Source organism: Carlito syrichta, unplaced genomic scaffold (genome assembly GCF_000164805.1).
Source record: "Carlito syrichta isolate Samal-C Ts95f unplaced genomic scaffold, Tarsius_syrichta-2.0.1 Scaffold302426, whole genome shotgun sequence".
Taxonomy (NCBI): domain Eukaryota; kingdom Metazoa; phylum Chordata; class Mammalia; order Primates; family Tarsiidae; genus Carlito; species Carlito syrichta.
Window position 1 is genome coordinate 270,723 of NW_007246522.1, and position 26,116 is coordinate 296,838.

Sequence of the window (26,116 nt, forward strand, 5' to 3'; positions counted from 1 at the left end):
ATTTTAACAAAAACAGAATCTCACAATATAATATTCAGAATATCCAGAATACAATTTGATGATACTCAATATACAAAGAGCCAAGACAACCAGATCAAAGTCAAAGGAAAAGACAATCAGTAGATGCCAACCCTAAGGTGCCGCACAAGTAGGAATCATCAAACACTTCAATGCAGCTGTTACAAACATGTTCCATAAGAAAAAAAAGCAAGCAGTCTGGAATGGAAACACAGAAGTTCACAGAAAATGTAAACTATAAGAAAACGAAAATTTTAGAAATTAAAAATGTAATATACCAAATAAAAAATTCACTGGATGGGCCTAATAGTATAATGGAGATAACAGAAGAGTCAGTTAACTTACAAATAGATCAGTGGAATTATTATTAATCTGAAGAATCACAAGGGAAAAAAGTTGAAAAAATGAATAGTCTCAGATCTCTGCAACAAGATAAAAATGTCTGACATTTGTTTCACCAGAGTCTCAAAATGAGAAGAGAAAAATATTGATGCAGAAAAACATTTGCAGAAATTATGGTTGAATATGTCCCAAATCTGAGAAAAGATAGAAAGCTACAAACAAAGAACCTTAATGAATCTGAAGCATAAAAAATATGATAGAAACTGTAGTGAGAGTGAGATAGGATTAAGAAGTCTGATAAAAAGCAGCTAGAGTGACTTTCTCCCATGAAGTGAACCAAAATAGAGAAAGGGATAAGAAAAATATTTCACGCAAATAGAAACCAAAAATGAGCAGGAGTAGTCATTCTCATACTAGACAAAAGACTTTAAATTAATAACAGTGGCCAGAAACAGTGGCTCACACCATAATCCTAGCACTTTGGGAGACGGAAGTGAAAGGATTGCCTGAACCCAGGGGTTCGAGACCAGCCTGGGCAATTTGGTGAGACCTCATCTCTACAATAAATAAAAAAAATTAGCCATGGTGGTGTGTAACTATAGTTCCGGTTAGTTGGTAGGCTGACGTGGAAGGATCACTTGAGCCTGGCAGGTCAGGGTTGTGGTGGCCGTGAGCATGCCACTGCACTCCAGTCTGGGAGATAGAGTGAGATTCCGACTCAAAAAAGTAAAAATATAAATTAACAACAGTGAAAAAAGACAAAGATGGTTATTATATAATGATAAAGTGATCAATATCCAACAAGAAGATACAATTTTAAACATATATGTGCCAATAACAGAGCTCTAAGTTTTATAAAACACATTCTACTAGACCTAAGAAAAGGGATAGAGAGCAATACAATAATAGTAGGAGATTTTAACACACCACTGACAGCAACAGACAGATCATGGAGGCAAAAAGTCAACAAAGAAACAAAGGAGTTGTCGGACCCTAGAGCGGATGGATCTAAAAGACATCTATAGAACATTATACCCCAAAACTACAGAATATACATATTTCTCATCAGCACATTTGGAACATTCTCCAAGATAGAACATATGATAGGCCACAAATCAAGTCTCGATAAATTCAAAACTTGAAATCATATCAAGCACTTTCTCAGACCACAGTGGAATAAGACTAGAATTAACTCCAAGAAGAATTCTCAAAACCAAATACATGGAAATTAAACAATCTGCTTCTGAATGATTTTGGGGTCAACAATGAAGTCTAAGACAGAAATTTAAAAATTTATGGAAATGAATAACCACAATGACACAAATTATCAAAACATCTGGGACACAGCCAAAGCTGTGCTCAGAGGAAAATTTCTAGCGCTTAAGGACTACATTCAAAAGACTAAAAGATCACATTTGACAACCTAATGCCACACCTACAAGAAGTAGAAAAATACTAACAAACCAAATCCAAAGCTAGCAACAGAAAATAATGGCAAAGATCAGAGTAGAACTAAACAAAACTGAAACAAACACAAAAACCCAAGAATCAATGAAACAAAAGGTGGTTCTTTGAAGAGAGAAACAAAATTGACAGATCACTAGCTAGACTAAGAAAACAAAGATTCAAATTAGCTCAATCAGAAATGAAAATGGAGACATTACAAGTGACAACATGGAAATACAAAAGATCATCTGAGATTATTATGAACACCTCTATTCAAACAAACTAGACAATCCAGAGGAAATGGATAAGTTCTTGGAAACAGGAATTCCCAACCTTGAATCAGGAAGAAATATAAATTCTGAACAGATCAATAACAAGTAGTGAGATCGAATCAGTAATTAAAAGTTTCCCAACAAAACAAGGTCCAGGACCTGACAGACTCACAGCCTAATTCTACCCAGATGTTCACAGAAGAACTGGTAAAAATTTTACTGATGTTATTCCATACAATTGAAAAGGAGAGAATTCTTCCCTAACTCATTTTCTGAAGCCAGTATCACTCCAATACCATAGCCAGGAAAGGACCTAACAAAAAAAGAAAACTATAGGTCAGTATCCCTAATGAACATAGATTCAAAAATCCTCAACAAAATACTAGCAAACTGAATGCAAGAAGGCAATCTTCTATCCCAGGGATGCGAGGATGGTTCTACATATGACAGTCAATAAACATAATCCAACACATAAACAGAATTAAAAACACAAATTATATAATTGTTTCAATAGATGCAGAAAAAGCATTTGATAAAACCTAACACCCCTTCATGATAAAAAAAAAAACCCTCAGCAAAATAGACATAGAAGGAATATTCCTCAAAATAATAAAAGCCATATAAACAAATCCACAGCCAATCTCATTCTGAATGAAGAAAAGTTGAATGCATTTCCCCTCTGGAACAAGGCAAGGATGCTCCCCTACACCATTCCTATTCAACATAGCAATGAAAGTCATAGTCAGAGCAATCAGGCAAGAGTATCAAAACTCGAAAAGAAGATACCACCTAACTCCGGTCAGGATGGCCATCATCAATAACTCAAAAAACAACAGATGCTGGAGAGGATGCGGATAAAAGGGAACACTTCTACACTGTTGGTGGGAGTGTAAACTAATACAACCTCTGTGGAAAGCAGTGTGGTGATTCCTACAAGATCTAAAAATCAATATTCCATGGGACCCAGCAATCCCTCTTCTGGTAATATACCCGGAGGAACTAAAATCATTCTATAAAAAAGATACCTGCACACGCATGTTTATTGCAGCATTATTCACAATAGTGAAAACATGGAACCAACTGTGCTGCCCATCGAAAGTGGACTGGATAAAAAAAAGTGGTACATATACATGATGGAATATTACACAGCTATAAAGAAGGACACAATTATGGACTTGGCAGCAACTTGGATGGATTTAGAATCGATCATCCTCAGTGATCTATCACAGAAACAAAGAACTGAGTACCATATGTTTTCACTCATAAGTGGACCCCGAATATTTATTATAATAATTTATTATAATATTAATATAATAAATTACCATAAAAAAGGATTGGCAGTAACAGGAAACTGCCAGGTGAGGTGGGGACCAAAGGGAGGTCCAAATTTTACCTGTATGATGACCACTTATCCATCTAATCCTGAATTGTATCCTACATCTTTAAAATTAAAAAAAAAACAACAGTCTGGGCTTGGTGGCTCAGCCTGTAATCCCAGCACTTTGGGAGGCTGAAGTGAGTGGATTACCTGAGCCCACGGGTTCGAAACCCACCCAGGCAACTTGGCGAGAGCTCGTCTCTTCAATAAATCAAAATTAGACAGGTGTGGTAGTGCATGCCTATAGTTCCAGCTACTTGGAAGGCTGAGGCGGAAGATCGCCGGAGCCCAGCAGGTCGAGGCTGCGGTAGCCGGGAGCATACCACTGCACTCCAGTTTGGGCAACAGAGTGAGACTCCAACTCAAAAACAAAACAAAACAAAACAAAAAAACAGAAAAGAAGAAACCAAACTATCTCTGTATGTCAACAACATGATCTTATGCCTAGAGAATCCTAAAGACTCCTGGACTTGATAAATTAATTCAGAAAAGTCTCAGGATACAAAATCAATACATGAATCAAAAGTACTGCCATACATCAATAGCGACCAAGTCGAATCAAATCAAGAACTCAATTCTATTAACAATAGCAGCCAAAAATCTAAAATACCTAGGAACATATCTAACCAAGGGGGTGAAAGATCTCTACAAGAAGACCTACAAAACTCTGATGAAAGAAACTAAAGGACACAAACAAATGAAAAAGCACTCCATGCTCAGGGACTGAAAGACTCAGCACTGTCTAAATGACCATATTACCCAAAGAAATCTACAGATTCCACGCAATCCCTGTGAAACCGCCAACATCCTTTTTCACAGAATTAGAAGAAAAATCTTGAAATTCATATGGAACCAAAAAAGAGCCAGGATAGCCAAAGCAATTGTATGCAAAAAGAACAAAGCCGGTAGCATCACATTATCTGACTTCAAATTATACTACAAGGCCATAGGAACCAAAACAGCATGGTACTGGTACAAGAGCAGACAGATGGACCAATGTAACGGAATAGAGAATCCAGAAATAAACCCAAACACCTAAAATCAACTAATTTTTTTTTTTTTTTGAGTTGGAGTCTCACTCTGTCACCCAGGCTGGAGTGCAGTGGCACACTCCCGGCCACAGCAGTCTTGACCTGCTGGACTCTGGCGATCCTTCCACCTCAGCCTTCCAAGTAGCTGGAGCTACAGGCACGCGTTACCACACCCGGCTAACTTTTTATTTATTGTAGAATTGAGGTCTCACCAAGTTGCTCGGGTGGGTCTTGAACCCGCGGGCTCACGCAATGCACTCGCCTCGGCCTCCCAAAGTCCTGGGATTACAGGTTGAGCCACTGAGCCTGGCCAAAGCAACTAATCTTTGACAAAGAAAATAAAAACATAACTGAGAAAAGAATACCCTATTCAACAAATAGTGGGAAAGCTGGATAGCTACATGCAGAAAAATGCAACTTGATCCCTATCTCTCACCATATACAAAAATTAACTCAAGATGAATTAAGACGTGTAAGTCAGAACTGAAATCATAAAAGTCCTAGAAGAAAATCTAGGAAAAATTCTTCTGGACATTGGCCTGTGCAAAGAATTTATGACTAAGACCACAAAAGTGAATGCAACAAAAATAAAAATAAGTAAGTGGAACTTAATTAAACTAAAAAACTTCCGCACAGCAAAAGAAACACTCAACAGAGTAAACAGGCAATCTACAGACAAAGAGAAGATATTTGCAAACTATGTATTTGCCAATGGGCTCATATCCAAATGTACAAAGAACTCAAATCAGCAAGAAAAAAAGCAAATGGCACCATTAAAAAGGGGGCAAATGACATGAACAGACATCTCTCAAAAGATATACAAATATAGCCAGGCTCAGTGGCTCAGCCTGTAATCCCGCACCTTTGGGAGGCTGAGGTGAGTGAATTGCCTGAGCCCGCGGGTTCGAGACCCGCCTGGGCAGCGAGACCTCATCTCTACAATAAATCAAAATATCAGCCGGGCGTGGTAGTGCATGCCTGTAATTCCGGCTACTTGGAAGGCTGAGGCGGAAGGATCACCGGAGCCCAGCAGGTCGAGGCTGCAGTGGCCGGGAGTGGACACTGCACTCCAGTCTGGGCGACAGAGTGAGACTCCAATTCAAAAAAAAAAAAGCAGAGAAAAAGACAGAGGAACAAATAAAAAGATGATAGTAGATAATGCATTGAGAACAATGCAAGCAAGAAGACAGGGGAGCGACATCTTTAAAATAAAGAGAAAAGTTATGTTGACTGGGCATGGTGGCTCACACCTGTAATCCCAGTATTTGGAAGACTGAGGCAGGAGAATTGCTTGAATCTGCAAGTTCAAGATCAGCCTGGGCAACATAGTGAGATCTCATTTCTATTTAAAAAAAAATGTTTTTTAAAGAGGAAAGTACTGCCAGTCTAGAACTCTATACCGAGTCAAGATATTTGTTTTCAAAACTCAAACTAAAATAAATAATTTTCAAATAAATAATAACTGAAAGCTGAAAGAGTTCATCAGGATGAGGACTTAGCTCTGACTTCACTGCCAAATTTCTTTCTCTCTTTCTTTCTTCCTTTTCTTTTCTTTTTTTTTTTGGTTGGAATTCCACTCTGTTGCCCAGGCTGAAGTGCAGTGGCACAATCACAGCCACTGCAGTCTTGACCAGTCGGACTCAGGCAATCCTTCTGCCTCAGCCTTCTAAGTAGCTGGGGCTACAGGTGGGAGCCACCAGGCCCAGCTTATTTGTTTGATTTATTGCAGAGATGAGTTCTTACCATGTTACCCAGGCTGGTCTTGAACTCCTGGGCTCAAGCAATCTTTCCAGCTCGGCCTCCCAAAGTGCTAGGATTACAGTGGATGGGTTTTTATTCGCCCTATATAACTTTGATTGCTTTCCAGCCCGACAGTGGCATAACATTACATAACAGATAAAGAAGAAAATCAAAATATTTTGTGACCCTGCGAAGCCAACTCTCGGGGAAATCTGCATCTGTCATGAATCCCCTTTTCCAGGGGTCTACAGAGGGCTAGATGTTTGCTCTCTCTCTCTCTCTCAGGGTTGCCACCTATGAGCCTTCATCTACGTATCAAGAAGCTTGACTTCCTCCGTGCCCTTATCTCAAGGCCCCCCATCTCAAGAGGGTATTTCCTCTACTAACATCAACATTACTTAAGAAAAAGCTTACCACCAACTGCCAATCAGGAAATCTTTGAATCCATCTGTGACCTGCAAGCCCCCACTTGGAGATGTCCTGTCTTACTGAGCCGAATCAATGTAAATCTCACATGTACTGATTTACAGGTTTTTTGGCAACTTCTGTCTTCCTCAGATATATATAACCGAGCTGCAATTCAACTACCTCAGGCACACGTTCTCAGGACCTCTTGGAACAGTGTGATGGGCCTAGGCCGCTCACATTTGGCTCAGAATAAACCTTTTTAAATATTACAAAGTTTGACATTTTTCATAAACAAGCGTCAGACCCACAATACAAGAAATATTAAAGAAAGTCCTTCAGATAGAAGGAAAATTATATCAAATGGAAATATGGATCCATACAAAAAGTGAAGAATACCAATGTAACTTCATATGTAAATATATAAGATCTTTTTCTTACTAGTGAAATCTCTCTGAGAGATAACTGGCTGTTTAAATAAGAATGATAACCGATTCTAGAACTTACAATATATGCAAAATTAAATGAATGAAAATGATAAAATCCAGGAGGGGAAAAATGAAAACATACTATTTTGAGTTCTTATAATATTCACAAAGTGGTATAATATGACATCCTTTCTGTGATTTCATTAATGTTACTCACATGTATCTCAAAGAGGACAGAGTCACAGTCCAAGCCTTTGATGCTCATCTTTAAGAAGACAGCAAACCATCTTGGCTTTCCACCCACTTGCAACCACGCACCTTGCATTGCCATCTGTCCCACATCAGGCCACCCTTCACATCCAGAGCACCCCATGGCAACCTTTGTTGGCCCTGCCTTACAAAACAACTTTGTCCAACAAGACAGAAGGGCCTCCAGCACCACCACCAGTTTACAGGTGATTGTGCTGCTTACCAGTTGCCACAACATCTCCTTTACATTAATATTTGTTCGATCAAAATTTTCTGGACTGTTCTTTTTTGGAAATGGAATACTTCCTCATCATCAGTCTTACAGAACACTGTAGAAGACAACAGCACCCTTAAGTCTCTAGACAATTATACTGAATTTCTTTTTTTTCCAAATCAAACCTTGTTGCTGGTGTATCTGGATCAGCATATATGGTTATGCCTCTTTTTGTTGGCCAGTATGCTGAAGATTCGACACACTGTAAAAAAAGTTTTCAGAAAGAACACATAAGCTAGCAAAATATATATTCTTTTGGAAGCAAAATTTCATGGGAATTATTCTTATCAACATCCACCCCAGACAATTTTCATGCATACACAGATATGTAAAGAAAAAGAATTGGAAAGTTGGGTGATTGCACCACTGTTATAAGCACCAGAATAAAGTGTCCAAATAGCAAGTAGCTGGCATTTCAGATTATCAATATTTAAAATGTCTTGCAATTATTTTCATCTGTCTTATCAAAGGGACTGGAGGGCAGGTTAGACCTGAACTTACCTATTAGAATGTCCCAGAACCCTTGCTACAATGAGAATAAACACCCAATTTTGCATGGAGGCCATTAGGTCAAGAACAAGAGCTTGTCATAAGAAAAGTTCAAGTAACTTAGTTCTTACAAAATAAGTCATCCGGCAAACTATAATTTTTCTTCAATAAAACTATCATAGCCAAAGATTTTTTAATGGAAAACATATTTTAGTTATCTATCTTTCAAAATAAAATATTCTAAAATTAGCATTATATGAACTTTATACGTAAGCAACATTTAAAAAATACAACCTTATTTACATCTTTTAAAGAGATGTAATGCTGTTTCTTTTCAGATTTGTTTTGAGGTGAATCTTTCAGTGAATCCATATTACATTTTACAGATTTATCTGCAAAATAAAAATATTAATAAAAATCTACCTGGAAAAGTGTTATTAATAGAAAATAGAAAAAGTTATATAATAAAACAAATACCATTATAAAATCTTAATTCATAAAATTATTATGAATAGGGTTATTATATTAAGATTTACCCGAGGAGATTAAACTTTAAAATCTTGTTTCAACCTTTATTGTTAAAAAAAAAATAATAAGTTCTGTGCAGGATTTAAAAAATGTGGTACATATACACAATGGAATATTATGCAGCCATAAAGAAGGACAAACTTAGGGACTCTGCAGCAACTGGATGGATTTAGAGTCTATCATTCTCAATGATCTATCACAGAAACAAAGAACAGAGTACCATATGTTCTCACTCATAAGAAGACCCTGAACAATTATCATAATACTATAATAAAAGGATTGGCAGTAATGGGAAATTGCCAGGGGAGGGGGGTTGGGATTGGCAGTTGAGGGAAACTGCCAGGGGAGGGAAGGGCACACCTCATCAACAAGGGTACCTGCATAATGAATATTTGCATAACTAACCCTGAATTATATCCCACCTCTTTAAAACAAAGAAAAAATAAAATAAAGAAGTTCTAAAAGTTCCCACACCAGCTTACTAACAATGAAAAAATATTTGTTTTTTTCAACTTGGGAGACTTCATTTCCCTAAGAAGATCACAACAGTGTCTCCAACACACATACTCCTCTTATTATATGACTGACTTTCACTGAGGATGGGATCTATATTCCTTTCCTGTGAACATGGGTGGGTCATAGAAAACATGGAAATGATGCCCTGTGACTTCTAACACCAGATCACAAAATCACATGTACTTATGACTTGCTCTTTTGGATGCTCACTTCTGAAACCCAGTCACTATGTTGTGAGCAAACGACTACATGGAAAGGATTCCATGGGTATTTCAGATGACAGTTCCGGCTGAGGTCCCAGTCAAAAGCTAGCATCAACTGCCAGAAATGTGACTGAGTCTTCAGATCAATCCAGCTGTTTAGCTACCATCAGCCTTCAAGTCTTCCCAGTTGAGGCCCCAGACACCGTGGAACAGAGACAAACCTTCCTGCTAGGCCCATTCTGAATTAGTGACCACAGAATCCTTGAGCATTATAAAATGGTTGTTGTTTTATAACATTAAGTTTGGGGAGATTTGTTATATAAAATACTAACTATAATACCAATTACAACTCAGTTTCATCCATAGTTCAGGATCACAATTGTGTATCTCACTTCTTAAACACAAGGAGATACGAAAGGTATTAGAAAACAGGCTGAATATCAAAAATTTTAGAAGATATGGAAGGATATTACATGATAAAAGACTCAATCCATAAACAAGCAATATCCATCCTAAACATATATGCAGTCAACACAGGAATACCAGGTTTGATAAAGCAGTACTAAAGTAACTAAAAAGATATTGACTCTAACACTATCATAGCTGGGAATTTAAATACCCTACTAACAACCCTAGACAGATCATCGAGGCAAAAAAACAAGGAGATCCAGAACCTCAACTAGATGCATAACCAAATGAACTTCACAGATACCTACAGAACATGCTCTACCCAATGACTACGGAATATACATTCTACTCATCAACATTCCAAGATCAACCACATCCTCGGCCAAAAATCAAGCATAATCAAGTTTCATAAGATCGAAACCTACTACCATGTACCTTCTCAGACCACAGTTGAATAAAAGTAAATATCAACACCAACAAAATTCTCCCAAAACACACAAATACATGGACACTAAGCAGCATGACACTGAATAACACCTGGATCAACACAGAAATCAAAGCAGAAATTAAAGGATTCCTGGAAACAAAAATAAAGACACATCTTACCAACGCCTCTGGGATGCCATGGAGTCAATACTAAAAAGGGAATTTATATCTCTATAAATACACATTAAGACAATAGAAAGATCACAAGTTAACAGCCTAGCAAATCACCCAAGGGAGCTGGAAAGACAAGACCAACAAAGCCTCAACTTTAGCAGAAGAATCCAGATCACCAAAGTAAAAGCCCAAATATGAAACATAGAAGACAAAAATATCATAGAAAAAAAACAACAACACAAAAAGCTGATTGTCAGAAAGGATAAACAAGATTGTCAGACCGTGAGCCAGATTAACCATGAAAAAGAACGAGAAAGCCCAAATAAACAAAATCAGAAATGTAAAAGATCAAGTCATAACTGGTCCCAAAGAAATACAAAAGATTATCAGAGATTACCATGCACCGCTGTATGGAAACACACTCGAAAATCTAAACGAAATGGAGGACTTTCTGACATCACACAACCTCCCAAGGTTGAAGCAAGAAGAAATTCAGACCTTAAATAGACCAATAACAACCCAGCAATCAACTCCATCATAAGAAAACTACCTACCAAAAAAAAAAAAAAGCCTTGGACCAGAGAGCTCTCCAGTGACATTCTACAAAAGATACAAAGAGGAGCTGATGCCAATTCTCTTGAAAGTATTCCAGGAAATCAACAAGACGGAACACTCCCCAAATCATTTTAAGAAGCTACCATTACACTGATACACAAACCAGGTAAATATCCAACAAAGAAAGAGAATACAGGCCAATATCCCTGATGAACATAGATGCAAAAATTCTCAACAAGATTCTAGCAAATCAGATTCAACAACTCATCTCAAAAATCATCCACCATGACGAAGTAGGCTTCATCCCCGGGATGCAGGGCTGGTTTAACATCCACAAGATCATAAATGCAATTAAATACATCAACAGATGTAAAAACAAGAACCACATGATTATATCATCAGACACAGAAAAAGCTTTCAATAAAAACTAGTGTTCCTTCTTGATTAAAAACCCTTGAACACTTAGGCATAGAGGGAACATATGTCAAAATAGTAAAAGCCACTATGATAAACCTACAGCCAACATATTGCTAAACTGACCGAAACTGGAAGCATTTCCCCTGAAAAGCGGAACAAGACAATGTTCTGTTCAACATAGTGTTAGAAGTCCTAGCTAAAGCAATCAGACAAGAGAAGAAAATCAGGGTATACAAATAGGAAAAGAGGAAGTTACCCTCCTTTGCTGACGATATCATTCCAAAACTTAAAAACCCAAGAGAATCTATGAAAAACCTCCCTGCACTGAGGACTTTGGCAAAGTTTCAGGGTACAAAATCAATGTTCAAAAGACAGTCGCATTCCTATACACCAACAATAAACAGGCAGATAACCAAATATAAAGCACAATCCCATTCACAATAGCCACACAAAAAAAGAAATATCTCAGCATCTTCCCATCCAGAGAAGTGAAAGACCTTCACAATGAAAACTACAAAACACTGCTCAAAGAACTCCAAGAAGATACAAACAAACGGAAAAATATTCCATGTTCATGGATTGGAAGAATCAATGTTGTTAAGATGTCCATCCTACCCAAGGCAATCTACAGATTCAAAGCAATACCCATTAAATTACCAACATCAATCTTTTCAGACTTGGAAATGACAATACAGAAATTCATATGGAAACATAAAAGATCATGAATAGCCAAAACAATCCTTAGCAAAATAAACAAAGCAGGGGGTATCACACTTCCAGACTTTAAACTTTACTATAAGGCTACAATAATCAAACCAGCCTGGTATTGGTATCAGAACAGGCATACAGACCAATGGAACAGGATAGAGATTCCAGAAACAACCTCAATTTCTCAACCAAATCGTGTCTCCTGTATTTTCTAAGGTTCTTATAGTTTGAGGTTTTATGTTTAGGTTTTGGATCCACTTAGAGTTGATTTTTGTGTATGGTGATAAGTAGGGGTCTTGTTTAATCTTCTGCATGTGGTCAGCCAGTTTTCTCAGCACCATTTACTGAATAGGTTCTCCTCTCCCCAGTGGTTGATGGTGGAGGCTTTGTCAAAGAGGAGTTGATTGAGAAATTGAGGTTTTGCTTCCAGAATTGCAATCCTGTTCCATTGGTCTATATGCCTGTTCTTGCACCCATACCAGACTGTTTTGATTATTGTTGCTTTATAATAAAGCCTAAAGTCTGGGAGCGTGATGCCTCTCACTTTGTTTTATTTTGCTGAGGACTGTTTTGGGCATTTGTAGTCATTTATGCTTCCGTATGAATTCCTATATTGTTGTTTCCAGGTCTGAGAAGAATGCTACTTGTAATTTAGTGGGTATTGTGTTCAATCTGTAGTTTGCCTTGGGTAGGATGGACATCTTAACAATGTTGATGCTGCCAATCCATGAGCATGGAATATTTTTCCATTTGTGCTGTCTTTGATTCTCTGAGTATTGTTTTGTGGTTTTTGCTGTACAGGTCTATAACTTCTCTGGTTAGGAAGATGCCTAAAAAAGGATTTCATTTTTTCGTGTGGCTATTGTGAATGGGATTGTGCTTTTCATTTGGGTTTATTATTGGTGTATGGGAATGTGACTGACTTTTGCATATTTATTTTATTCCCTGAGACTTTGTCAAAGTCCTTTATCAGTGCAAGGAGGTTTTTGACAGATTCTCTTGGGTTTTCAAGGGACACAATCGTGTCATCTGCAAAGAGGAATAACTTAACTTCCTCTTTTTCTATTTGGATACCCCTGATTTCCTACTCTTGTCTGACTGCTCTAGATAGGACTTCCAATACTATGTTGAACAGGAGGGGTGAGAGTGGGCATCCTTGTCTTATTCCGGCTTTCAGGGGAAATGGTTCAGATTTCTGTTTAGCAGTATATTGGCTGTGGGTATCTTACAGATAGCTTTTTTGAGGTATGTTCCATCTATGCCTAGTTGCTCGAGGGTTTTTAATCAAGAAGAGGAGCTGGATTTTATCAAAAGCTTTTTCCTCATCTAATGATATAATCATGTGGTTTTTGTCTTTATATCTGTTGATATATTTAATTATGTTTGTGATCTTGTGGATATTGAACCAGTCCTGCATCCCGAGGATGAAGCCTACTTGCTCATGGTAGATAATTTTTGAGATGTGTTGTTGGATCCCATTTGCTAGAACCTTGTTGAGAATTTTAGCATCTATGTTCATCAAGGATACTGGCCTGTAGTTCTCTTTCTTTGTTGGATCTTTACCCAGTTTGGGTATCAATGTGATGTTAGCTTCATAAAATGATTTGGGGAGAGTTCCACCTTTCTCAATTGTCTGGAATACCTTCAGTAGGATTGGTACCAGCTCCTTCTCATATGTTTTGTAGAATTCTGCTGGAAAGCCATCTGGTCCAGAGTTTTTTGTTGTTGTTGTTTTGTAGGTAGTTTTCTTATGACACAGTTGATTTCCTGGGTTGTTACCGGTCTATTTAGGGTTTTGATTTCTTCTTGTTCCAACCTGGGGAGGTTGTGTGATGTAAGTCCTCCATTTCATTTAGCTTTTTGAATTTGTTTCCATACAGGTGTACATAATAATCTCTGATAATCTTCTGTATTTCTTGGGGTCAGTTGTGACTTATCTTTTTCATTTCTGATTGTTTATTTGGGCATTTTCTCTCTTTTTCTTGGTTAGTCTAGCTAGAGGTTCATCAATCATGTTTATACTTTCAAAGAACTGGCTTTTGGTTTCATTGTTTTTTTGGTACTATATTTTTTGTCTTCTATGTCTCGAATTTGGGTTTTTATTTTGGTGATTTGGATTCTTCTGCTGAAGTTAGGGTTTTGGTAGTCTTGCTTTTCCGGCTTCCTTAGGTGACTTGTTAGGCTGTTAACTTGTGATCTTTCCATTTTCTTCATGTGTGTTCGCAGAGATATGAATTCCCCTCTTAGGACAGCTTTCATGGCATCCCAGAGATTCTGGTAAGATGTTTCTTCATTTTCATTTGTTTCTGGTATCTTTTAATCTCTGTTTTGATTTCTGTGTCGATCCAGGAGTTGTTTAGCATCATGCTGTTTAGTGTCCATGTCTTTGTGGGAACTCTGTTGGTGCTGTTATTTCTTTTTATTCCACTGTGGTCAGAGAAGATGCATGGCAGAATTTCAATCTTATGAAATTTGTTTATGCTTGATTTATGGTCAAGGATGTGGTCAATCTTAGAGTACGTTTCATGTGGTGATGAGTAGAATGTACATTCCCTGGTTGCTGGGAGGAGTGTTCTGTAGGTATCAATTAAGATCATTTGTTCAAGAGTCATGTTGAGGTTCCGGATCTCCTTGTTGACCTTTTGTCTTGATGATCTGTCTATGATTGTTAGTGGGGTGTTTAAGTCCCCAGCTATGATAGTACTAGAGTCAATATCTTTTTTTTAGTTTACCTAGAAGCTGCTTTATGAAAGTCGGTGCTCCTATGTTGCCTGCATATATGTTTAGAAAGGATATTTCTTGTTGATAGATTGCAACTTTTATCTTTTTGTAGTGACCTTTTATATCTTTTTATTTTTTAAAGCTTTTTGTTTTTCTGAGCCGGAGTCTCACTGTTGCCCAGGATGGAGTGCAATGGCATGCTAACGGCCATTGGCAGCCTCGAGGCCTTCCCCCTCGGCCTTCCAAGTAGCAGGCCCACACCACCATGCCAAACCAATTTTTTTATTTATTATAGAGACAAGGTCTCACCATGTTGCTTATGGCTCGAACTCCTGAGCTCAGGCAATCCTCTTGCCTCCACCTCCCAAAGTGCTGGGATTACAGGCATGAGCCACCACACCCAGCCCGTATCTTTTTTCATTTTGATAGCTTAAAAGGTATTTTGTCTAATATGAACATCATGACTCCTGCTTTCTTTTGTGTTCCGTTCACTTGAAGTTTTGTTTCCCATACTCTTACCTTGAGTCTATGAGTGTCCTTTCTTGTGAGATGAGTCTCATGGAAACAATACATTACAGTTTCATGATATTTTATCCAATTTGCCATTCTATCCCTTTTCAGTGATGCATTTAGTCCATTCACATTCAGGCTAATTATTGAGATGTGAGAGTTTATCCCTATCATGGAGTTCTTATTGAGTTTATTGGTGTTGCTGCTGCTTGTTTTTTTGTTGTCTTTCTTTGGATTTTTGGGTTGATTCAGGTGTATTTTCAATCTTTTTCCTGCATTCTTGTGAAAGGCGTTGTCATTCTTTTTTTCTTTTCTTCTGTGTTTAATTCTTTCTTGAGTGTTTCTTGTCGAGCTGGTCTGGAGGCAGCATAAACTTTTAGCAATTGAGTATCTGGGAAGGATTTTAATTCTCCATCACTGATGAAACCTAGCTTAGCCGCAGAGGTAATTCTTGGTTGAAATTGTTTATCTTTGAGGACTTTGAAGATTGGACTCCAAGTTCTCCTAGCCTCAAGTGTTTCTGTAGATAAGCCTGCTGCTATTCTAACTGGTCTTCCCCGGTAGGTAGTCTGATCTTACTCTCTTGCTGCCTTTAGGGTTTTTTTTCTACCTAGTTTGTGTAAGCAAATTACTTTATGCCTAGGAGTTGGTCTTCTCACTTGTTGTCTTGCAGGGGTTCTCTGACTCTCTTGTGTTTGAATGGGTGTGTCACTGATGAGAGGAGGGAAGTTTTCTTGGAGAGTTTCACGGAATGTTTGTTCCACAGTGGGTGCTGTCTCTCTATCTGTCTCAGGAATTCCAATTAATCTTAGGTTTGGCCTCTTGAAATAATTGTTCATCTCTTGGAGGTTTTGTTCTGTCTTTTTAAGCTTCTTTTCTGTTTTTAACAGTTTGAGTTAGTTCCATAGTTTGGTCCTCAAACTCTGAGATTCTACTACAGATCCACAGACATTAGAAGATAATAAAGGAATACTATGCACAATTCTATGCCCACAAACTTAATAACTTAGATGCAATGACAAATTCCTTAAAAGACACAATATGCCAAAACTCAAACAAGAAGAACTAGACAATATGAACAGGCTTATATCTATTAAAGAAGCTGAATTAATAGTTAACAACCTTCCAAAAGAGCAAGCATCAGACCCAGATGGGTTCACCAGTATATTCTACCAAACACTTAAGGAAGAAATCATATCAATTCTCCACAATCTCTCCCAGAAGTCAGAGCAGAAGAAATACTTCCTAATTCATTCTATAAGGCCAGCATTAGCCTATTAGTAAAACAGGACAAAGACATTACAAGAAATCCTATAGATCAATCAATCTCATGAACACAGATGTAAAAAAGCCTCAACAAAATATAGGCAAATCAGCTGGGCACAGTGGCTCAGCCTGTAATCCCTGCACTTTGGGAGGCTGAGGTGAGAGGATTGCCTGAGCCCAGGGGTTCGAGACCAGCCTGGGCAACATGGTGAGACCTCATCTCTACAATAAACCACAAAAACTAGCCAGGCATGGCGGCATGCATCTGTAGTTATAGCTACTTGGAATGCTGAGGTGGAAGGATTGCCTAAGCCCAGTAGATCAAGGCTGCAGTAGCCACGAACGTGCCACTACATTACAGCCTGGGTGACAAGAGTGAGACGCCAACTCAAAAAAAAAAAAAAAAAATTATATATATATATATATATATATATATATATATATGCAAATTAAACCCAGTAATGTATAAAAAGAACAATATACAAAGCTGAATTTATGCCAAGTTTTAGCAATATTGTGAACAGGTACAGATGACTGGTTTAACATTCAAAAATCAATTAATATAATCCATCACATCAAAAGGCTAACTCACATGATCATATATCAATATATTTAGAAAAACATTTGACAAAAATCCAACACTCATTAATGATAAAAACTCTCAGCAGATTAGGAATAGAGGAGAAATTACTTAAAGTGGATTAAAAATATCTACCAAAAAACCTACACTAATATCATGCATAAGGATGAGAAACAAGAAGCTTTCCCACTAAGATCAGGAACAAGGCAAGGATGTCCCCTCCCACAAATGCTTTTCGTGATCATACTGGAGGTCCTAACCAATGCAATAAAACAAAAAAGAAATAAAAAGTACACAGAATGAGAAGTAAGAAATAAAAGTGTCCGTGTTTGCAGATGAAATGATTGCCCATGTAGAAAATCCAAGAGAATCAGCAAAAGCACTTATGGAACTAGTAAGTGATTACCACGTGGGTGCAGGATATAAGGTTAATATACAAAAGACAATACTTCCCTATCTATATACCAGCACTGAATAAGTGAGATTTAAAATTAAAAACACAATGCCATTTATATTAGCACTCCCAAAGAGTGAAATACTTAGGTATAAATGTAACAAAATATTCATAAGCTATTTATGAGGAAAACTACAAAACTCTGATAAAAGAAATCAAAGAAGCATTAAATAAATGGAGAGATAGTCCATGTTCATGGATAAGAAGACTCAATATTGTTATGATGTCAAGCCTTCCCAACTTGGTCTACAGACCCAAACAAAGTCCCAGCAAGTTATTTTGTAGATATCAACAAACTGATTCTAAAGTTTATATGAAGGACAGGCATGGTGGCTCATGCTTGTAATCCCAGTACTTTGGGAGGCCAAGGTAGAAGGACTGCTTGAGGTCAAGACCAACCTGGGCAACATAGCATGACCCTGTCACTACAAAAAGAAAAAAAAGCTGAACATGGTGGCATTCACCTGTAGTCCTAATTACTCAGGAAGCTGGGGTGGGAGGACTACTTGAGCCTACAAGTTCAAGGCTGCAATGAGCAATGACTGCGCCACTGTACTTTAGAGCCTAGGAGATAGCACAAAGACCTGTCTCTACAAAACAATAAATAAATAAAATAATAAAAATAAAGTTTTTATAAAGAGGCAGAAGATTCAGAATAACCAACACAATACTGAAAGAGAGGTTGGAGGACTGACATTACTCAACTTCAAGACTTATTTCAAGGCTTACTACAAAGCTACAGTAATCAAAATAGTGTGGTGCTGGCAAAAGAACAGACAAACACATCAGGAAACAAAACAGAGAGTCACAAAACAGACACACATAAATATAGACAACTTGACAAAAGACCAAAGGCAGTGGAATAAAGAAAAGATAGTCTTTTCACAAATGGTCTCTGGAACAAATAGATATTCATGGGTAAAAAAATGACTTAAGACATACACCTTAAACCTTTCATGAAAAGCAATGCAGCAATGGGGAGACACCTCTTATCAACAAGGGTGTCTGAATGAAGCATATTTGTATATCTAACCCTTAACTATACCCCACAATATCATAATAAAAAATATTGATTATAAAAATAAAAGAAAGCAATGCAGCAAAAGACATGAATAGACACTTCTCAAAAGAAGGTATATGGGCAGCCAACAAAAACATGAAAAAGTGCTCAGCCTCACTAATCATCAGAAAAATGCAAATCAAAACCACACTGCGATATCACCTAACCCTAGTAAGAATGACCATCATTAATAAAACAACCAACAACAGATGCTGGCGAGGATGTGGAGAAAAAGGAATGCTTATACACTGCTGGTGGGAATGCAAAGTAGAGCAACCTCTTTGGAAGACAGTGTGGTGATTTCTGAAAGAACTAGAAACTGACCTTCCATATGACCCAGCAATTCCCCTAGTGGGAATATACCTAAAGGAACTCAAATCGTTCTACAAAAAAGATACCTGCACACCTATGTTTGTTGCAGCTCTACTAACAAAAGCAAAAACATGGAGCCAACCATGCTGCCCACAAAGCTGGACTGGATAAAAAAATATGTGTATATACACACAATGGATTATTATGCAGCCATAAAGAAGGACAAACATGTGGATTTCACAGAAACTTGGATGGAGTAAGGGTCTATCATACTTAGTGATCTATCACAGAAACAAAGAACAGAGTACCGTATGTTCTCACTCATAAGCAGACCTAGAACAATTATCATAATACTCTAAGAAAGGGATTGGCAGTAGTGGGAAACTGCCGGGGGACCGGGACTGGGATTGGCAGTTGGGGAAAACTGCTGGGGGAGGGAGGGGCACACCTCATCAACAAGGGTACCTGTATAATCAACACTTGTATACCTCACCCTGAATTGTATCCCACATCTTTAAAATTAAAAAATAAAACAAAAAACCCTAAACAATAAGAGAACCAAAAAGCAAATTTAAAATAGGAAAACTCTAAAGAGACACTTCACCTACAAAGCTACACCTATACAGATGGCAAATAAGCTTACGAAAAGGTACTCTACATCATATGTCATTAAAGAAATGCAAAGTAAAACTATGATATACCTACACGCCTATTAGAATGGCCAAAATCCAGAACACATTCTACAAAGTAACTGGTCTGTAATCTTCAAAAGCATCAGGGTCATGAAAATTAAGGAGACTAAGGAACTGTTCCAGACTGAAGAGGACTAAAGAGATGTTTTCTAAATGCAAAAGTGATGCTAAACATCATGTTTTTGCAGTAAAGGGACTATTAGGATGATCAGCAAAACCTGAATGGTGGCTGAGGGTTATATGATCACAACATATCAACAATGATTTTCAGAGTTTAATAACCATATTGTAGATTTGAGAATGTCCTTGTTTCTAGGAAAAACACACTCAAGTATTAGGGAATCAGGTTAGCAACTTATTCTTAAATGGCTGAACTTCTTTTAAGTCTGTAATTATTGTAAAATTTAAAAAAGTTACTGAGAAAACAGGTGTATGAAAGCAGAGACTTTGTTTCCTTCCCTGACAAATTCCTAGAACAGTGCCTGACAGACAGTAAATGCTTCATTAAAAAATATCTGACGGGACAGCCTCCTTGGGTCCCCTCCTGCTCTGGGAGCTTTCCTGTCCTCTCCATAAATCCCGCTCCCTAAAAAACACAAATCTGATGAATGAATATGGATTAGGGCATGAGAACTAACCTGTCACATAAATCAAGACAACGTCTAAAACTGATAAGCCTAATAACAGCAAACTATACATAATTACTTTAAAATTTGGAGACAACTACCAAAATAAATAGCTTCAAAAAATGGGTTTATTTCTAGGGAACAGCTTGGGGTGAGAAAGGGTTGCACAGGAGAAAACTCCTTTTCATTATGGCCCTTCTGTAATATGGGATTGTTTAATTAAGTATTAGACTAGCAAAATATTATACTTGATTCAAAAAACAAGGTAACTTCAAAGAGATGCACCCCAAATTAACTGAAATATACTTGAAATAGCTTCTCACAATGATTACAAGGAAAGGGAAATCTTTACTTGGAAAAGTAACATAATTCTTTCTTTCACATGACAATCTAGTCACACCTCACATTAGCTTGTTTTGTTGTTCACCATAACCTTTTCATTTTTGAAGATATACATAGTTCATTCTACTGCTGATTGTAATAAGTAGGAAGCAATTACTGCCCCCCAAATCTGGGTCTACTTTCACTGTAACATAGTCGCACAATGAAGAGCTGGGCAATGACTAAATACAATGATGTAATAACTGGTATTTTTACTGCTCCAATGAAAATAAAAAGAACACAAATGAAAATAATGCATTCCCATTACTAATGGTGGTACTTTCAGCAGTAATTCTCATCTGAACACCCCCTACAGAAGGTATATCAGAATCTGGGGCAGGGGTCACATGTGCTGAGGACAACCACTGACCAGGTGCTGTGCCAAGCAGATTTTGCATGCATGGCCCACATAACTCACTCTTCATTGGCGTAACAAGGCCTCCGTATCCCAGGGGAAGAGGTGAGACCAACCCTCTGACAGTCTCACACCACATTGATATTTTTAAACATGTGTGCTACTGGATATCATGACCCAGAAAGAAGTTCGGCCACAGCCGGGTACGGTGGCTCAGCCAGTAATCCTGCGCCTTGGGAGGCTGAGGTGAGTGGATTACCTGAGACTGCGGGTTCGAGACCCGCCCGGGCAACTTGGTGAGACCTCATCTCTACAATAAATCAAAACATTAGCCGGGCGTGGTAGCGCATGTCTGTAATTCCGGCCTCTCGGAAGGCTGAGGTGGAAGGATCACTGGAGCCCAGCAGGTCAAGGCTGCGGTGGCCAGGAGCGGCCACTGCACCCCAGTCTGGGCGACGGAGTGAGACTCCAACTCAAAAAAAAAAAAAAAAAAAGTTCAGTCACAAATTAAGTAAAATATACTATAAAGACATATATATTATAGTAGGACTGTGGTTCTGTGAAATAAAAATTTTGGCCGGGCTCGGTGGCTCAGCCTGTAATCCCACGCTTTGGGAGGCCAAGGTGAGTGAATTGCCTGAGCCCACAGGTTTGAGACCTGCCTGGGCAACTTGGCAAGACCTCATCTCTACAATAACCAAAAATTAGCTGGGCGTAGTAGCACACGCCTGTAGTTTCAGCTACTTGGAAGGCTGAGGCGGAAGGATCACAAAAGTCCAGCAGGTCAAGGCTGCGGTGGCTGGGAGCGGCCACTGCACTCCAGTCTGGGCAACAGAGTGAGACTCCGATTTAAAAAAAAAAAAAAAAAAAATTATGTATACCCTCTGGAAAACTTTGGAAAGGAAGATTGTAAAACTTTAATAAGTATGTAGTAAGACAACAGAATTTTACAGTTTTGAATATCTTGATTTTCTATGAAGAACATCACCAAAGTAATTAAAAATAATTTTAAGTGCAGAGAATATTTTCATTGGCTAAAGCTTTAATTTAGTTGTGGTTTACTGTGGATGCACACAAAATATTACATTCACGGGTATACAGTAAGTCCTCAGCATTATCAATAGGTTCCTAGAAACTGATTTTTTAAAATTTAATTTAATTTTAGATGACAGGGGTATACATGCATATTCGCTACATAGACATAACGTATAGTGGTGGGGACCGGGTCTCAGGTGGCCCATTCCCCAGATAGTGAACGTTGTGTCCCACAGGTAGTTTCTGACTCCTAAGTCCCCAGCCCCTTATTGGTGTCCCCAGTGTGTTATTTCCATCTTTGTGACTGTTTAACTCCCACAGACAAGTGACAACATGTGATGCCTGGTTTTCTGTTTCTGAGTCAGTTTCCTTAGGATGATGGCCTCCAGCTCCATCCACACTGCTGCAAAGGATGTGATGTCATTCTTTTGTATGGCTGTGCAGTATTCCATGATGTATATATACCACATTTTCATCATCCACTGATCTGTTGATGGGCATGTAGACTGATTCTACATCTTTGCAACTGTGATTGTGCTGCGATGAATGTGTGGGTGCAGGTGTCTTTTTAATACAGCAACCTCTGTTCCTTTGGGTAGATAGGTAGTGGTGGCATTGCTTGATCAAAAGGCAGATCTGCTTTTAGTTCTCTGAGTAATCTCCATACACCTTCCATAAATGTTGCCCTAACAGTATGTAAGTTTTCTTTTCTCTGCATCTAAGGCAGCATCTATCTGTTTTTTGATTTTTTAATAATGGCCATTCAGACAAATATAAGGTGGCATCTCACTGTGGTTGTAACTTGCATTTCCCTGATGATGGGTCATATTGAGCACTGTTTCATTGTTTCATATTGAGCATTGTTTTTTGGCCATTTGTCTATCTTCTTTTGAAAGATGTCTATTCATGTCGTTTGCCCATTTTTTAATAGAGTTATTTGCCTTTTTCTTGATTTGTTTGAGTTCTTTGTAGATTCTGGATATTAGTCCTTTGTCATGTGTATAGTTTGCCAATATCTCCTCCCATTCTATAGGTTGTCTATTTGCTCTGTACATTATTTCTTTTGCTATGCAGAAGCTTTTTAGTTTAACTCCCACTTATTTCCTTGCTTTTGTTGCATTTGCTTTTGGGGTTTTAGCCATAAATTATTTGCTTGGGCCTATGTCCATAGGAGCTTTTTCCTAGGTTTTATTCTAGGATATTTATGGTTTCAGTTCTGATATTTAAGTCTTAATCCATCTAGAGTGAATTTTTGCATATGGTAAGAGACAGATCAAGATTAATTTCTCTAAATGTAGCCATCCAATTTTCCCAGTACCATTTGTTGAATAGGGTATCCTTTCCCCAGAGTACATTTTTGTCTGCTTTGTCAAAGATCAGTTGGTCGTAGGTATTAGGGTATATTCTGGATTTTCTATTCTGTTCCATTGGTCCACGTAATCTGCTCTTGCACCAGTACCATGCTGTTTTGGTTACTATAGTCTTGTAGTATAATTTGAAGTCAGATAATATGATGCCAGCAACTTTGTTCTTTTGTATATGATTGCTCTGGCTATTCTGGCTCTTTTTTAGTTCCATATGAATTTTAGGATTGTTTTTCCTAATTCTGTGAAAAAGGACTTTGGTAGTTCGATAGGCATTGCATTGAATCTATAGATTACTTTGGGTAATATGGTCATTTAAAAAGTGTTGATTCATCCAATCTATGAACATGAGATGTTTCTCCATTTGTTTATGTCCTTTACAATTTCTTTCTTCAGAGTTTTGTAGTTCTCCCTATGGAGATCTTTCACCTCCTTGGTTAGAAATATATTCCTAGGTATTTTAGCTTTTTGGTGGCTATTGTAAATGGAATTTAGTTCTTGATTTGATTCTCAGTTTGGTTGTTATTAGTGTATAGAAGTGCAACTGATTTGTGTTGATTTTGTATCCTGAAACTTTACCAAATTCATTTATCAAGTCCAGGAGTCTTTTGGAGGAGTCTTTTAGAAGAGTCTTTAGGGTTCTCTGGGTAAAAGATCAGGTCATTGTTATACAGAGACAGTTTGATTTCTTCTTTTCCAATGTGGATACCCTTTATTTCTTTTTCTTGCCTGATTGCTGTGGCTAGAAACTGTGATCTTAAGCAAAACAACATATAGTAGGTTCTCAAATAATGTTGTTTCCTTTAAGGTTGTTTCATTATACATCATTTTCTTAAAGTCAGTTTCCAAGAACCTATCCGTAGCGTTAGCGAGGACGACTTACCATACATATAGCCAGTATAAGAGTGAAGGGGTGGAGGAACTACCACAGAGGGCAAACCAAACTGAAAGAGCCTGACAAATTTCACCCCATCCAATAATTCCTATTCATTAAATATCATGAAGACCGGGAATTAAACACTGGGTATTTCTGCCCTCATAAGGGTATCTTCCTTATTTTTAGGCACCCTACTGTTTAAGATAAAAATCAGTCATAAATATATATGTATATGCATATGTATACTCCAAGTACAGATAATAATCACTGGTCTATGACTGGGATGGAATAAATCAGTCCTACACATGAATAAGTGCTTGTCATGTTCTTTTCATTACAGTAAGATTTCTAAGTATGCACTGCAGGGCAAATTCTCTTGGTCTGTTTCTATATCATAAGTTGATGAAAAGAGAGAGAAAATTACCACAGCCCTTCTACACAGCCTTAAGAGGTTCCTTTTTATGTTGCCTATGAAATAAACCAAGCTAACAGAATTCACCTAGTGCCGTGGCAGTTGGCCTGAAGTCACCAACAGCACCCCTGCACCATGTATGCTGGAGAGACTGTGCCAGAAAATTTAAATCATGTGAATCTGACAGAAAAGAATAAATTTCAGATTAAAGCATGAAGTAAAACCCAGGCCGGGTGCGGTAGCTCAAGCCTGTAATCCCAGCACTTTGGGAGGCCGAGGTGAGAGGATTGCCTGAGCCCACGGGTTCAAGAACAGCCTCAGCAACCTGGCAAGACCTCGTCTCTACAACAAATCAAAAAATTAGCCGGGCATGGAAGTGTGCACCTGTAGTTCCAACTTGGAAGGCTAAGGTGGAAGGATCGTCTGAGCCCAGCAGGTCAACGCTGGGGTGGCCATGAGCATGCCACCGCATTCCAGCCTGGGCAACAGAGCGAGACTCCAACTCAAAAAAAAGAAACAAAAAAAGAAACCCAAAATAAAAATGTGAATGTGTTGATATGCTACTTCTGCTCTTGCTTCTGTTGTAAGGTTATAGGAGACCTAAGTAGGGGCAACAATGTGTTGGGACTAAAAACTGAATGTAGAAAACAACACTGGAAACTGTTTACACAGTCCATGACTAATTCTTCTCATATTTGTATGCTAAAGTCATCAGCAATAAATCTCTTTAAAAGGTCTAAAACTAAATATTCAAAACCTTTTTGTCGTTGTTTATTGTTAATATCTCTAACCACAAACATCCAGACTTCTAAAAACATAACTCAATGTTAGTAAAAATTTGAGGATAGTTTATTCCTGGTCTCATAAAACCAAATTGTAGCAGCTTTAGGATCTCAAAATCGGTCACATGTTCATCAAGATTAAACTTTAAATACTCAACAGAGTCCAAGTGTGTCTCCGTGTGGGGAAAAGTTTGTATTGCTCATATCAATACACTAAGATTACTTTTTAAAAAAATGATTTAAAGAAAATATATATTGGTAAGAATCCACTCACTTTCTGTTCCGTGAAAATTTTTTCCTTGCAAAAACTTTGGCCAAAGAGTAAGTGCTGGATTGAGTTTACTGGAGAAAGATGCTGACTTTATATTCAGTCTTGAGTTGACAAGTTTACTCTCTGTGGGTGACATATAACAAGCGAAGTTCTTTGCAACAAGCTCATCATTAACACAAACCTGTAAAATTTTAAACATTTCATGGATAATAGGACAAATATAGTCAAGTGAGTTTAAACAAAATATTCCAAACACTCAGCACCAAATTTCAATCTTCAGGAAAATTATTTTATAGACTATAATTTGATAGAAACAGATTTGACTTCTGCTCTGGTAATGGTGAACTAACACTTATCACCAACTCTGCTGAGAAAAACAGCAAAGATCTGCATAAAATACATGAAACATCT

At 37.9% G+C, this 26,116-nt stretch overlaps 1 protein-coding gene across 1 annotated transcript in view; it reads right to left on the bottom strand.

Annotated features, from left to right (window-relative positions):
* The window catches only part of TDRD12 (tudor domain containing 12), a 104,167-nt gene that overhangs the window by 57,111 nt on the left and 20,940 nt on the right, over positions 1-26,116 (bottom strand). The window contains exons 6-8 of the mRNA XM_021711637.1: positions 25,709-25,886; positions 8,367-8,464; positions 7,709-7,785 (exon numbers count right to left, since the gene is read on the bottom strand). Of these exons, the coding sequence (XP_021567312.1) occupies positions 7,709-7,785; positions 8,367-8,464; positions 25,709-25,886 (353 nt within the window). The remainder of the gene's footprint in view (positions 1-7,708; positions 7,786-8,366; positions 8,465-25,708; positions 25,887-26,116) is intronic.